Genomic DNA, 14,003 nt, shown 5'->3' on the forward strand with positions numbered 1-14,003 from the left:
GCAATCTTCTTTAAATGATAATCACATTCTAATCTGTACAGCAAAATAGTAATTCGGCAAAAAGTATTAATTTCCTGAGTATACACATACTTGTTTATATTCAAGCTGAGTACAGCAAAGGAAGGATTTGGAAATTCCTCGAGGAGACTCCGCGAGTTCTTTTAAAAAGCTGGAAAGTCTCTGTTTAAGAACACAGATCGCAGGTACGCATTCACTGACTCCCTCCCACCCACTCCCCCTACCCCCCACTCCCTGCCAGATGAAGGAACCATCCTACTCACCCTTATGGTTTCAGAGGCGAAATGCCCTTCAGAGATCATCAGGTTTCCAGTTTCGTCCAGCTTAACGATGGCTCCAGAGTTGGCCTGCACTTCTGCTTCAAAGGCTTGGTGCTTCTGCAGCTTGCCCTGTCAGCAGACCACCAGCTGAGCTAGAGATGCAACCACACAGCACCCCTGTGGGGCCCTCGGCCCCCATCCTCCCTCCCCTCCTTAATCCCATGCCCTCTAATTGCAGACACGGAACTAGCGCCCTGGGCATCCCACCCATCTGCCTTTTCACTCAGACGTGCCCTCTGGGAGTTGGCCATCAAGGGTCACCAACTGTGCATATGGTAAGAAGCGATAAAATACCCTATTTATTCTTTATCAGGAAATTAGGCTTTGTAAGGACATCCAAACCCTTCTGGAAACAACATAACTGACAGTTTTCTTAGTGTGAAAAGCTTGCCTTAAATACCCCACCACGTCCCCTCATGACATGACACTGTGAGCTGGCTTCAGAAGCCCCACTCTGTGACTCGGCGTCCACGTCCTTTCTCAATGCCTCTTTCCATCAAGTATGGAGCTGGCGTGGGCTCTGCTAGCCAGGGACTGCACCTAAACCCACCTTCACATTTCAGACGACCTTGGAGTAGTGAAAGAACCACGGACTCAACTGCTGCTCCACTTGCTAATAAAAAGCCTTTCACCAGAATCAATGAGAATGGTTTTTGTCTCTCTCTTTTTTTTTTTTGGTGGGACCCTCGCCAGTGGCAGGGGATAGAACTGGCGCCGCAGAGGCTGCGAGCAGCCTCGCAACCCGGCGCTTAACCGCTGCGCCACCAGGGGAGGCCCTGTCTCTTTTTTTTAAACAGCTTTACTGAGGTATAATTTGCACTATAAAATTCACTTGTCTTAATTGTATCCAATTCAATGATTTTTAAAGGCTTGGCTTGTGATAAGACCAATGAATTGCTTAAAGAGACTCCTAATATAAATTTTTATAGACACAAATTTTCACCAAGAACAACAATGTCAGCACACCTTTCTCAAGGACACACAGTCCAAGAGATGAACTCAAATCTCCCCTGAAAAATGCTGAAGGCTCAGTGATGGTGGCTTGGCGGCGCCCTGCCTCCAGAAAAGACAAATGGACACTGCGAGGCTCCCCGGTCACGAATCCACCCACGAGGGCTCCCCAGAATGCTGAGTTAGTCCTGCCTCAGCTAGTTCCTCTTGCCCACTCTCTCGAGGTCATAATTAAATGACTTTTTTATAATTTTGGGGCAAAGGTATGAGTTCTTAAATTTCAGCAGGCGTCTCAGGAGCAATCGGACACACCTGCAAGTTGGTTGGATCTTTGTAATTCTCATCAGAGGCAATCTGAAGTTTCTCCTGGATCCATTTCTCCAGCTCCTCGGCATCTCTTTGGAAAAACTGGAATCGATAGGAATCTTCGAGTTTCTGGCGCCTGAGAGTTGAGAGCTCCTTGAAGCGGTGGTACCTGTCCAGGACCTGCTGCCGCCTCTCCTGGATGTCCTCTGCTGTTTCCAGCACTTTGACCCCACTTGGGTCCATTTTCTGAAAAGACAGAATGCCCTGCATAAGCACCATAAGCCAGGAAGACGGATTTAACAGAATTAGGAGACAAATGATGTGAGAAGGTAGCACCTACTCAGGCTTTAACCATGAAGCCCGGGTCCTATTCCTTAATGCTTTATAAAAATAACAACAGCAGCTCTCCTGCCCACCTATTTTTTTTAAAGATTTATACAAGAACTGGGGTACAGGCCAGAGGTGTGGAAGGGGAGAGAATTCACCAGAGACAAAGAGGGAAGGGAGCAGAACAGGCAAACTGAGGAACACACTGCTGAGGGGAGTAGCAAGCGAGACAGGAAAGGTCTGTCTTGCCATGTGGGTTTCTCCCTGGCCTGCCAGGAATGGGAATCGAATTGGTACTGCTGAGCCTGCGCTCAACCCACTGCACCACAAGGGAGGCCCTCTCCTGCCCACCTTGACCCTGCAGGTGTTTCTTTTCACACACCTTCTCCCTTTGCTAAACAACAGCAGCAATAGCGGGGGCTCTCTGCCCACCTGTGTCTAGGCAGGGGTCTCCTTTTTCTTATAAACCTGTCCTTAAAAATGTAAAGAAGGGGCCTTCTGGTGGTGCAAGGGGTTAAGCACAGCACTGTGAAGCTATCTGTAGCCTCTGCAGCACTGAGTTTGATCCCCGGACAGCCAGGGAGCTGATCTACATGGTGCAGTACACCTCTGTTTTGTCCACTGCTCCCCTCAGCAGTGTATTTCAGTCAGTCTGCCTGTTCTGTTCCCCACTCTGTCTCTGGTGAATCCTCTCACCCCCACACCTCTGGTCTGTACCCCAGCTCTTGTATGCACAAATAAATAAATCTTTAAAAAAAAAAACAAAAGGTAAAGAAAAAGAAGACTACCACTTCCCTACAGCACCCACTCCAGGCCCTCAGAGGTTGCCCAACTACATGGCAACGAGACCAAGCCACAAATCCACGTGTTTACACGATCTGTTGAATCTGAAACACCAACTTTGGTACTCAAAGAATTATTGAGAAATTCACTCAAAAGTTCTTTCAACTGGTCTCTGCATTTCATTGTGTGAAGATTAGATGGAATTTACTCTCACTTATACCAGGTTTTCTATCCTTCCAGATCTCAGTCTGTTATTCAATGAATAAAAGGGAGTGATTACAAAGCAACGGTCCTTTACATCAATAACCAGTAGGATCTACCCAGTCAAAGTAAGTGATTCCCCAGTTTCCCCCAAATATCAAGTCTTCTCAGGCCACACAGTCTGGGCACCCAGTGGGCTCAGTTTCATCTGCATGCACAGTTTACAGAGCAGTGTGGCTCAGGAAAAAAGTGACGAAAGACTTATCCTGCTTTACTCCTACTTGTTATTCTGGAAAGCAAGGAAAAAGTCCAGCTTCAATTTCAAGCGAACTACAAATGCAGACTGGCAGGCTGCCAGGCACGCGCCTCTTCCCTGTAGCACTCCATCTGCCCCAACTTTACACCCTCAGATTTCTGGACAGTTTCACCAAATTTTAACGCCAAAAAGAAAATCTGACCTACTTATGGGAGGAACCTAGACTGTGCCACTGGCTCTTCACAGGAATAAGCCCGTTTATTACCCTCTACCAACCAGAGGCCCACAGAAAGAAACAGGTAAAGGTTAATGACCGAGTTTCTAAATTTGTAGCAACATGTGACCTTGCTCCACTCACCATCCCTCTCAATGCTTCCATTCCCTGGAATGACTAAAACTGGCAGGTGGAAATGGCTTACGATCCTTCCACCTTAAAAATCACATGCCGCAGGGCCTCCCTGGTGGCGCAGCGGTTGAGCGCTGGGTTGCGAAGCTGCCCGCGGCCTCTGCAGTGCCGGTTCGATCCCTGGCTGCTCCCCGGCCACCAGAGGAGGGTCCCACATGGCGAGCAGACCTCTCCTGCCGCCCGCTGCTCCCCTCAGCAGTGTACTTCGGTCCTTGTGCCTGCTCTGCTCCCTGCTCTGGCTCTGGTGAATTCTCTCACCCTCCCGCGCTTCTGACTGTACCCAGTGCATGTATAAACAAAACAAAACAAATAATAAATAAATAAATAAGACATGCCTCTAGGAAAAAAAATTAAAAAAAAAAATCACATGCCGCAGAGGACAGCCCGAGGTTTGGAAAAGCAGCAGCCCAAACAAGCTACGGTCTCTTGTCTTGCAAACATACCAGGCCAGGTAGGTTCACTGTTGGCTCTAGCAATTGGAAGAACTATAGCGCCCTTGGCATCATTCTCACAGGTTTTATTGGTACGCAGGGGCAACACACCGGCAGGGAGCCAGCAACTGGAGGCCCCTGCACATCTGTTCCCTCTTTTCTCCGAGCTTTCTCTGGCATTCTTCGTGGCCTCTTCCTCCTCTCAGAGCATTTCTGCCCTTGCTGGCTGAGAGTCACGCCGCCCTCACAGCTCTGACCTCTAGGCTCAGGTGTGCACACTTGCACATGTATGCACACCCATGCTCAGGTGCCCATAGTCAGGCATGCGTGCTTCTACATCCACACACCTTCTATATTACCAAGATCAGGTCCGCAGGTGAAGGGCACAGAGGCCAAAAAAAGCCTGACCAGCTTCATTTACCTTACACCCCTCCAGCTCACAGCTACTGGGAAAACACTGGAGAGCTCGTCCACTGCCAGGAAGGGTGCTGAGGCTGAGGAGGTCAGCGAGCAAGCCTCTACATTGGCCGTGAGGAGACAGAGTGAGGTCAGACGCCAGCTCTTTAGGGAGTAAAGGGACATGGGACCGCGAGAAAGCACTGTCTGTACCTGATCACCGAAGGACCACCTTCCTCTGAAGGCTGCATTCCCTGGGCAAGTAATGAGGAGACTGTATTCTCTCCACCTTCCCTTCGAAATTACTCTCCACTAAATAACCAGTTAACATTTGTTACTTTTCTCCTTCTAAGTCCTACCAATTGGCCCTCCCTGGTGATGCAGGGATTAAAGTCTCAGCACTATCAAGCTATGGGCAGCCACTGCAACCTGAGTTTGATCCCTGGCCAGGGAGCTACCCACATGGCACAGCAGACCTCTCCTGTCTCCCCACTGCTCCCCTCAGCAGTGTATTTCAGTGAATCTGCCTGATTCACCCCCCACACCTCTGGCCTGTACCCCAGTTCTTGTATGCATAAATAAAGAAAATAAATCTTTAAGAAAAAAGTCCTGCCTAATTATTTTACTATGAAAGAAACCTACTCTTTGCCACATCGTGCTGTGCAAGCTCTGTGAGCTGACAGCTCTCTCCTGAGACAATCCACCTGGCTAGCAAGACCTTCTGATCAGCTCAACACACCTGCCCGCCCACATCTCTCAACCGCGCCCCTCCCCTCTTGGCACAGAGAAGTATTCGCCAAATACATGATTCTCTTTACAGACCCCAAGCCATTTGCATGTGCTTCCTTTGTGTAGAAGGCTCCATCTCTTCTTTCCTAAGGAACTCCCATTCATCATCTCAGCACCCAGCTGAAAGGAGTGAGCTGCAGGCCCCTGCCACCTGGACCCACCTTTCTTCCCTCCTCCTCAGATCTTATCGCACTTTTCTGCACCTTCACAAAGCACTTGCCTACACTTCCCACGGTCTAATTATACGGAGCAACCTAATCTTCGTGCCCCAATCTCCAGCACACAGAAGTCATTAGAAATGTTTGTTGAGGGCCTCCCCGGTGGTGCAGCGGTTGAGCGCTGGGTTGCGAAGCTGCCTGTGGCCTCTGCGGCGCCGGTTTGATCCCCGGCTGCTCCCCGGCCACCGGAGGAGGGTCCCGCATGGCGCGCAGACCTGTCCTGCCGCCCGCTGCTCCCCTCAGCAGTGTACCTCGGTCCTTCTGCCTGCTCTGCTCCCCGCTCTGGCTCTGGTGAATTCTCTCACCCTCTTGCACTTCTGACTGTACCCAGTGCTTGTATAAATAAATCAATCACTCTTAAAAAAAAAAAAAAAGTATGTTTAAAAAAAAAGAAGTGTTTGTTGAATGAATGATGAATTAACGGTGAGCACTACAGCTGATACATCGCAAAGGGTGAAGGGAGAGCTCAAAAGAGTTTTTGCCTAGATTTCCTTTCCCATATTGTCAAACTGGAATTCTATCCAGGTAAAAGCCAGATTCATAATGAGAAGAGCAAACAAAGAATGTGCTGACTAAAGCTTCAAAACAAGGTGTCAACCTAATGAGTAAGTCTGAATTACTCACCCTGCATGGACCACATGGCAGTACATTCGAGAAATGAGTTGCTCTTTTCCCACTGGTAGGGTGTGGCCTGGAGAAAGAAAGCTCCGGAAGGCAGGGCTCTGTGTCACCGATATGGAGGTGGGCCTGAGAAAAATCCTTTCTATTCTAAGTGGACTTTAAGAGAGTCCTGAAAACCCAGGACTGAAGGCAGCCTGGAAACATGTCTGTTCAGAGCAGTTTCCGTGGTGACACCAGGCAGCAGGCGGGCTTCCCACGGCTGCCCTGAGGGTTTGATGTCTTTCTATACTTCTTAGGTTCTCCTTCCTCGGGAAGCAGTTAAGATGGAAAAACAGCAGGAAGTGACATGTCTAATGTGCTTGTTTACAAAATTCTCTTGTAAACAAGTTTCCTGAGGAAGGTGGGTTACATCCGAAACATTAACTACACTGCCAAGAGTCCCTGCGAGATGGCTAACATCTGTGGTGACTGTCCTGCCTCCTGTGTCACTAGAGGCACTGCATTTCTAAATTCCTTTGGAATGCTGCTCTGGAAATTTCTAAGAAATCCCATCATAGGGCCTCCCCGGTGGCGCAGCGGTTGAACGCTGGGTTGCGAAGCTGCCTGCAGCCTCTGCAGCGCCGGTTCGATCCCCGGCTGCTCCCCGGCCACCAGAGGAGGGTCCCACATGGCGCGCAGACCCCTCCTGCCGCCCGCTGCTCCCCTCAGCAGTGTACTTCAGTCCTTCTGCCTGCTCTGCTCCCCGCTCTGGCTCTGGTGAATTCTCTCACTCTCCCGCGCTTCTGACTGTACCCAGTGCTTGTATAAATAAATAAATAAATCTTTAAAAAAAAAAAAAAAGAAATCCCATCATAAAGGAGCATCCCTTCACGATGAGGAAAGTCCCATCATAACACTGCAAGGGCTCCACCTGGGCAATCACCCCTGCTGGGGTCCAATCGTGCATTTGGCCCTACCAGCCCAGGGAGACAGTCCAGTGAGGCCTGCCTAAAAGGCCCTCTTTGTCACCCCAGTGAAGTAGAACAAGTCAATTCTATACCAAGTGCTTTGGTCAGGCAATAATGGACTTTTCTTTCCTGCAGTAGATCAGCTGACGTCAGGAGATGGAGCTCTGCCAAGCCACAGCTGGCCACAGCTGGTTGTCCCTGGGGAGGCAGCCCATCTAAGAGCCACCACACGCTGCGGGTGACATTCAGAATTTCCACTTGTGTGATTAAGGAATTTAAGATTACAGGTTTTTAAGAGTCCGCCCCCCACCTTTTAACCTGGTAGAGGGCTGTCCCTAGTTTAGCTATACAAGTCCCAGTTCCTTCATTTCACCAGATTACATTAAACACAGGAAAAAGCAATTATGTCACCAGGAACCTCTGCCACTCAAAACTATGTGCGAGTCGGCAGTTTCCTGCCTAGGTGCACCACTTGTTCTGCAGGACCGAGGCTGCAGCTGCGAAGCCCCACCCTGCCCAGAAACATGCAGAGAAGGCCAACTCCACAGAAAAGGTCTCCAGCTGTTCCCAGCCTTCATGGGATTAACGCCTTTTGAGAGCTAGAAAGGAAGAATTTGGGAAATGTGCCATTAAAAAACAATCTCCAATCTCAGCAGACTATCTGTTCCTAGCAATCCACTGACGGCTTATCTCAGAGCAGCCTGTCAGCTCTGACTATGCCAGCTAGTCTATGAACTGGGAGACTGAAGATAAGGAAACAAGCACTGAAAGCTTCCCCTGTGTGTTTTGGGACACCGGCCGACTCAAGGTCACTAAAGAAAAAAGTCCTACTGTTGCAAATATTGTTAGAGGAGACTGAAGGTGCAGGGTATTTACAAATGCTGCAATGCAGCAGTCAAAATGTTAGCTGCATCATTCCGCAAGCACTGTGAACTGATCTCAGGGGAATATAGCAGGAATTACAACTATGTCCTCTACTGTAGTAAATAAAAAGAACCTGTCAGCATTCTCAAGATTGCCAGCTCTGTGGGGAGAAAGAAGGGGTCTAAAGCTATGAATCTTAAAATTCCATTTAACCCAAAGACATAACATGCCTGAGAAGGACTCATCACCTGCCGCCCCCCCAAAAACACACACACACAGCATCAAGGGAACAGGGGTCCCACAGAGGAGGCCAGGCATGAACGCATGTCTTTGCCCTCTTGAGAAATGCCAAGGGACAGCTGTTTGGGCGGTTCTTGGTATGTAGGGAATCTTTAATGCTCCAACCTAATCTGAAACTATGGACCCCCTGTGCGAGGGGGTACGCCTGTCTTTGGAGGGCGGGGAGAGGCAGTGGGCGAGGACGACAGCATGTTAGGCAACAGAAAAGACTGCAGATACAAACATTTTCAAACCAAAGGTCAAATGCTTTGGATTCTGCAAACTTGGCACCTGCAGTGAGTAGTGAGGACACCCTCCCCTCACAGGGATCTCAGAGAGTAGAAGAATTCAGCAGTTTCTCTGGAACCCCAGAAGAGAATAAAATTGTACTGAAAGGAGTCACTATTTGAAACAAAGCATCTTGGAGAGGTGTCTGGAATACTACAAAAGGAATTCTGATTTCAGGCAGGATACTGGATGGACTTTTTGGAAGGAAAGAGATTTCAGGGACTAACAGGATGAAGAGAGCATGTGGCTCTATTCAAAAATTCATAAACATCACCCAAAGCAAAAGGTCATAAAAACCACTTATTAATTTTATTTTTGTTGCTTAGTCAGAGCCCAAAGGAGCAGAACAGACGAGGCCATTTTCCCCATGGCTTAGGGATTCCTGTTACCAAATTTTACATTTCCAAAGCAAGAGAACTATATCCATGGATGTGGAATAAAATTCCCCAGAACAAGCCACCCCAGAATTGGTTAGCACCCACAAAATCTTATACCAGCTGATTCTCAGCTCAAACGAGGTAACTCAAAACCAGTTAAGCTGCAGATTTTAGTGGCATATCTGATGGTAAGTAGAAGTAAATAATACGTAAAGAATTTTAACCAAGAATAAAAACAAATATTTCTTCTTAAACTACATTCCAATCAGGATTGTGGATCCACATGTCAGTCTTCAAATTGATTAATTCATTTCAACTCATTAGCATGATTCTGCAGTGAGCAGGACTTAGCTTTAAGAAAGCAAAAGATTCATACTGCATTGCATCAAAATCCAGAAATGCAGACTGAGAAAACTTACTTCCGAATGCTTCCCATATGCTCTCTTGCTGGTACTTACCTTTTAACCTGTAAAATTCAGATGAGAGCTCTATAAGTGCAAAATACCATTATATGGACATTCAAAACAGGAAAATGTTATAGTGTGGCCCATTTTTATAAACCTTGTTTAAATAACTAAGCAGTCTGATTTATAAAAGGGCCTGCCTTGGATTTATCGCCTATAATCACTAGAAATTTGTATAGTTTACATTTTTCCTTATGGGATTACCTAGACATTAATTTTAAGTATTTTTTTTTAAAGTCCAATTTAGCAAACACTCAAAAACTATATACAAATAAAACAAATGTATAGTGAGCTTTAAAAAAAAAAAAACAAGAAAACAATTCCATTTTATTACGGGTATTGTGGCAGAAAAAAAATGGAAACAGGAAACAAACCCAAGTTTACATAATTTGTCAAATTTTAAAATATGATTTTTTATAACATGTTTTCAGATTTTTCCCCAAATAGCTAGGAAAATCTGATTATCCCTTGGTTCTTAAGAACCAAGTAACCATTCAAAAAAAATAAATCAGCAGACACTACATGCAAACACCAGTAGGGTGACAAGAAATGAAGATATTCATGCCTTAAAAAGAGTAAAAAAACAGGAGGCTTTGGAAATTTCAGACTAACTTTACTATGACGTCTATTCATGTAACACCCAAACCCCAAACCTAGCCAACTGGTTTAACAGGAAGGTCATGCAGCAGGTATCCCTCTCTTTGGATCATTCAACCTCTTGGACACAAATGGTCTCCACTGCAAGGCAGGCAACCCCCAAAAGGCCACACATTTCCTGCATGCGGGTCAAATACCTGGACTCTGCGTTTACGAAACGATGACAACATGATGGAGGAATGTGGCGTCTGAAGGGGGGAGAGCGAGATAACAAGCTTCTGAGGCAAACCCAACCAAATAATTTCAAAATGAAGAAAAGAGACGTTTAAAAATATATGAATACAGGTAAAAATCAAATTTCATACATTTTCTTATTCTACAGAGCTTCTCAGTCTCACCGGGGATTTCAAATGTGGCGAGAACACGTTCCCTGATTTTAGCAGCTACCGTCTTTCTAGACGGGCTGCCTTGGCCAAGTCACGCCTGCTCTGGATCTGTCTCCCCACGTCTCTAAGTAAAGATACTGCATACACTCTGACACACTGAACAGGCCCCCACTAACCCACATTCCGCTATACCGAGAGCCCCAGAACTGGACGGTCCCCAACAGCCCCTGCCACCTGATAATAAGCTAGCACGACTTCATGAAATCGTCAGAAACAAGAAAGAAGTCAAGCTACAGAGAGGTGACCTGGGCCCAGTTACGGGCACTTCCTTTTCAGAATACTATTTCCTGTTTCAAACTGGTACAAGAGGAATATGGAAAAAAAAAAAAAAAAAAAAAAAAAACAGCAACAGGAGGGACCCGACGCCCAGCTCAGCTGCTCCTGTCTACCAGTCCCAAGTGACCCCTCTGCCTTCCTCCTCCACTCTCGCCACCAGGCCTGTCTGCTCGGCGATGGGCTGGCTGCGGGGACCCAGCACACAACTAGTCAAGTCCTCCAGCGGCCCCCAGCACAGAGCAGGGGACTGGCCTGGCGCCCACTGTCCTCAGTGCAGGTTCAGCAATGACAGGACTGGGGACTAATCCTGACATCACTTCTCAGGCTCTGCCCTTCCCTTTAGCATGAAAGTAGGTATGGAGAAGAGGGAAAAGTCGAACCCAGGGAACCAAAAGATAGACTTAAAAAATAGCTCTCACTACCAAAACCTGGTCCTCAGATTTCTTGACAGGCTCCGATGAGTGCCTGCGACATATCAGATTCCCCCAGTTATCTGATTACTACAAACACACGGCCGAGACCAAAAGCACAGCAGAGAATGTTTCTGAGCTGACAGTTTCCCATGGGAAAGGCTTCGGACCTGTCCAGCGCAGAGCAAATCCTTTCCAGTCTCGTCTCCCGCCCTGGTCCCTGGAGAGCAGCTAACACACTTCGAGGGTCCCCCTGAGTCACTACTGGCCCAATTACTAAAAAAGGCGTACTGTTAATTTCCTGCACAGGGACCTTGCTGCAGCATTCTTTTTTTCCTGCAGGGCATTTTTCAAACTTTGACTTCAATTTGACCTTTGAAAATCCAAGCCATGAGCTGCAATGAAAGGGGAAATAAATGACTCCTTTAAGGAGCTGGGGCCTTGGCTCAAAGGCTTCACACGCTGGGTGTTCCTACTGCCATTCTTCGGATTGTCTGTGTGCTGGCTGCAAGACACCCCCACCCTTCCATCTTTGATGCATTCCATTTTACTTAAGTCCAATTGCTATGACAATGCAATTTCTCAAAAATCACGATGAAAAAAATACTTCACATGCTCTCCCTCCTCAGCCATGATGGTGTAAGTTCTTTTAACTACCACAATGCAGACAGAACAAAGGGCTACATAGTTGAGGCTGGATTATATAAAAGAGACTCGACAAGGTGCTGCAGCAGTTCGAGCCATCTCCACCCAGTTTTCGGGGCTAGTCAGGCTTTTCATTTCGAACACAGTCAACCCTTCGTCTTGTTTATTTAAAATCTTTTATTCCAGGACATCAGAGACTGCGACAGGCGATTTTCCTTGGGAAGCATCTCATCCACTTCGCAGGGATGACTTGCAAACAAAAGACGGCTCTAGCACTCTACACCGCACGCCTGGAGAAATTTCTGATAATTAATGACACTGTCCCCGACTGGAAAAACCCGGCCTCAGGAATAAAAGGGGGAGAAAAAAACCCTCTAAGGCGTGAAGTTATGGCCTTTGGTTCCCACACCAAGCGAAAGCCGCGTCTACCTGTTATTTACCAGCCACCGCGGCTGGGCAGGCGGGAGCCGGCGGCCGGGGCCGGAAAGGCGCGGCCAGCCCCGGCCAGGCCCCGCCGGGCGGCGGCTGAGGACGCGGCGGGCGGCCGTCCGCGGGGCTCCCCCTCCCCGAAGGCCGGGCCGCCGGGGCCGGGGATCCGGAGCGGCCGGAGTCGCTCCCCCCGGGCGGGCGCCGGGGTGGGGGGCCCTGAGGGAGGGGGGCCCTGAGGGAGGGGGGCCCTGAGGGAGGGGGGCCCTGAGGGAGGGGGGCCCTGAGGGAGGGGGGCCCTGAGGGAGGGGGGCCCTGAGGGAGGGGGGCGAGGGCCCGCGCCCCACCTGGCGCCGGGCCGGGCGGGGCTGCCGGGGCGGGCGCGGGGTCCGGCGGCCTCGCGCCCTCCGCCCAGTCAACGGCGCCCCGGGCGCGCGGCTCGGCAGCGGCCCCCACGCAGCCCGCGCGCCGGGGCGGCGGCTCCCCGCGACGGCCGGGGGCGGCCCGGCTCACCTGTCCGCGCGCCGGCCCCGCCCCGGCCGGGGCGCCCGGCTCCCTCCCGGGCCCGCTCCCGCGGCCCGGCCCGGCCCCCCGCTCACCGGCTCCTGGGTGGTGGGGGCGGTGGTGCGTCGGGCCGAGGGCTGCTGAGGGAACCGACCGGCCTCCGCGGCCTCCGCGCCTCGCCGTTCGCTCCGCAGCGGGTAGTGGCGGCGCGCGCGCCCCGCCCCTTTTATAGGCGGCCACGCGCGCCCCGGCGGCGGGCGGGCGCGAGCGCGGGGGCGGGGCCTTCGCGGGCTCGCCTCCCGACGCCCGGCGGAAAGGGCCGAGCGCCTCCGGAAGGAGCCGAAGCGCCGGGGGAGGGCAGAGCCGCGCCCCGGTGGGCTGGGGAAGGAGCGCGCGCGCCGGGGGGGGGGCTGGGGTGCAGGGGTCGCTGCCTCCGCCGCGGCTGGGGCGATGCTCGGGCCCGCACGGCCCTGCCCGCCACATGGATCCCCCACTCCCGCCCTGCAGAGATTCTGGCGCGCCCCACCCTCCACCCCTGGGCGCCCTTCCAGGACCGCAGCGAAGGGCGGGGCGGGGCGGGGCGGGGGCCGCCGCTGCAGTCTGGCTGAGGATGCTGAGCTCCCCGACCGGAAAAAACGCCCCGTCCCTAAGGGTGAGGTCACCCGCAGCCTCTCTTCCTGCTGCCCACTTTCCCTTGGAGGGCTGCTGCGCCTCTGGTGGGGCTGGGGTCACAGACCCCAAGAGAATTTTGGGCTCCGAGTTTAAGGAGGTTGGTTTTTTAAAAAAGGCCAAATCCAACCATTAAAAAAGAAGTCGACTCATTTGCAGTTATTCCCGAATTTGGGGAGTTAAAAATTCCTTAAATTCTTACAGCGAAAGCTTTCTCGCAGGTCCCCGTGAGACGTGAGGCATCAGGCCTATTAATAAAGACCTTGAAGTCCTTCCTGCCCTAATTGAAGTTCCTTATGGTTCAAGCTCTCTGCTGAGCAATTCATGCATTACCATTTTTTAAAATCTTAGCAATAATTTTGAGGTGGGTGTTACTCGCCCGTTTTACAAACCAGCATGGACGTGGAGGGTGGGTGGCTTGTCCTAGGTCAGGAGGCTAGCAACAGCAAAAGCATTTGAGTTCCAGAACCCCTGAAACTGTGTTGGCCTGCTTCCTGCTCAGGAAAGGGAGACATGGGGTGCTGGGTGCTGAGAACAGCTATAAAATAAGAGGGTTTCTGTATCTTTGTTTTAACAGTTTGAAGACAAACTGACTCTACATTCTGCAGCCCTTTCCCCACCCCCATTCCGGTGACAGCTGGGGCGCAGCCATTGGGAGTTACACCCAGATCATTCCTGTGCAGTCAGGCAGACCTGCGGTCCTGCAGCTCAGGAAGGCCTCAGCTTTGTTACCAGGCAGCTTTCTTTAAATAAATATAAAGGCCCTGGGCACTGCACCAGAACTCGGA

The 14,003-nt window shown here is 50.3% G+C and overlaps 1 protein-coding gene across 5 annotated transcripts in view; it reads right to left on the reverse strand.

The window, feature by feature from the left end:
* SPTAN1 (spectrin alpha, non-erythrocytic 1) overlaps positions 1–10,069 on the reverse strand; it is a gene marked incomplete at its 5' end in the record, with an annotated part of 55,103 nt that extends 45,034 nt beyond the window's left edge. For 3 of the 5 annotated variants that reach the window (XM_084236761.1, XM_084236762.1, XM_084236760.1), the window contains 2 exons: positions 282–407; positions 1,602–1,838. In XM_084236761.1, coding sequence (XP_084092887.1) covers positions 282–407; positions 1,602–1,838 — 363 coding nt within the window. Of the gene's footprint in view, positions 1–281; positions 408–1,601; positions 1,842–10,036 lie in introns of those variants that run through there. The other 2 variants (XM_084236759.1, XM_084236758.1) reach the window with 1 other exon arrangement.
* Between the last annotated feature and the right edge of the window lie 3,934 nt (positions 10,070–14,003).

Source organism: Talpa europaea (genome assembly GCF_964194135.1).
Source record: "Talpa europaea genome assembly, chromosome: 7".
In the NCBI taxonomy this organism is placed as follows: Eukaryota; Metazoa; Chordata; class Mammalia; order Eulipotyphla; family Talpidae; genus Talpa; species Talpa europaea.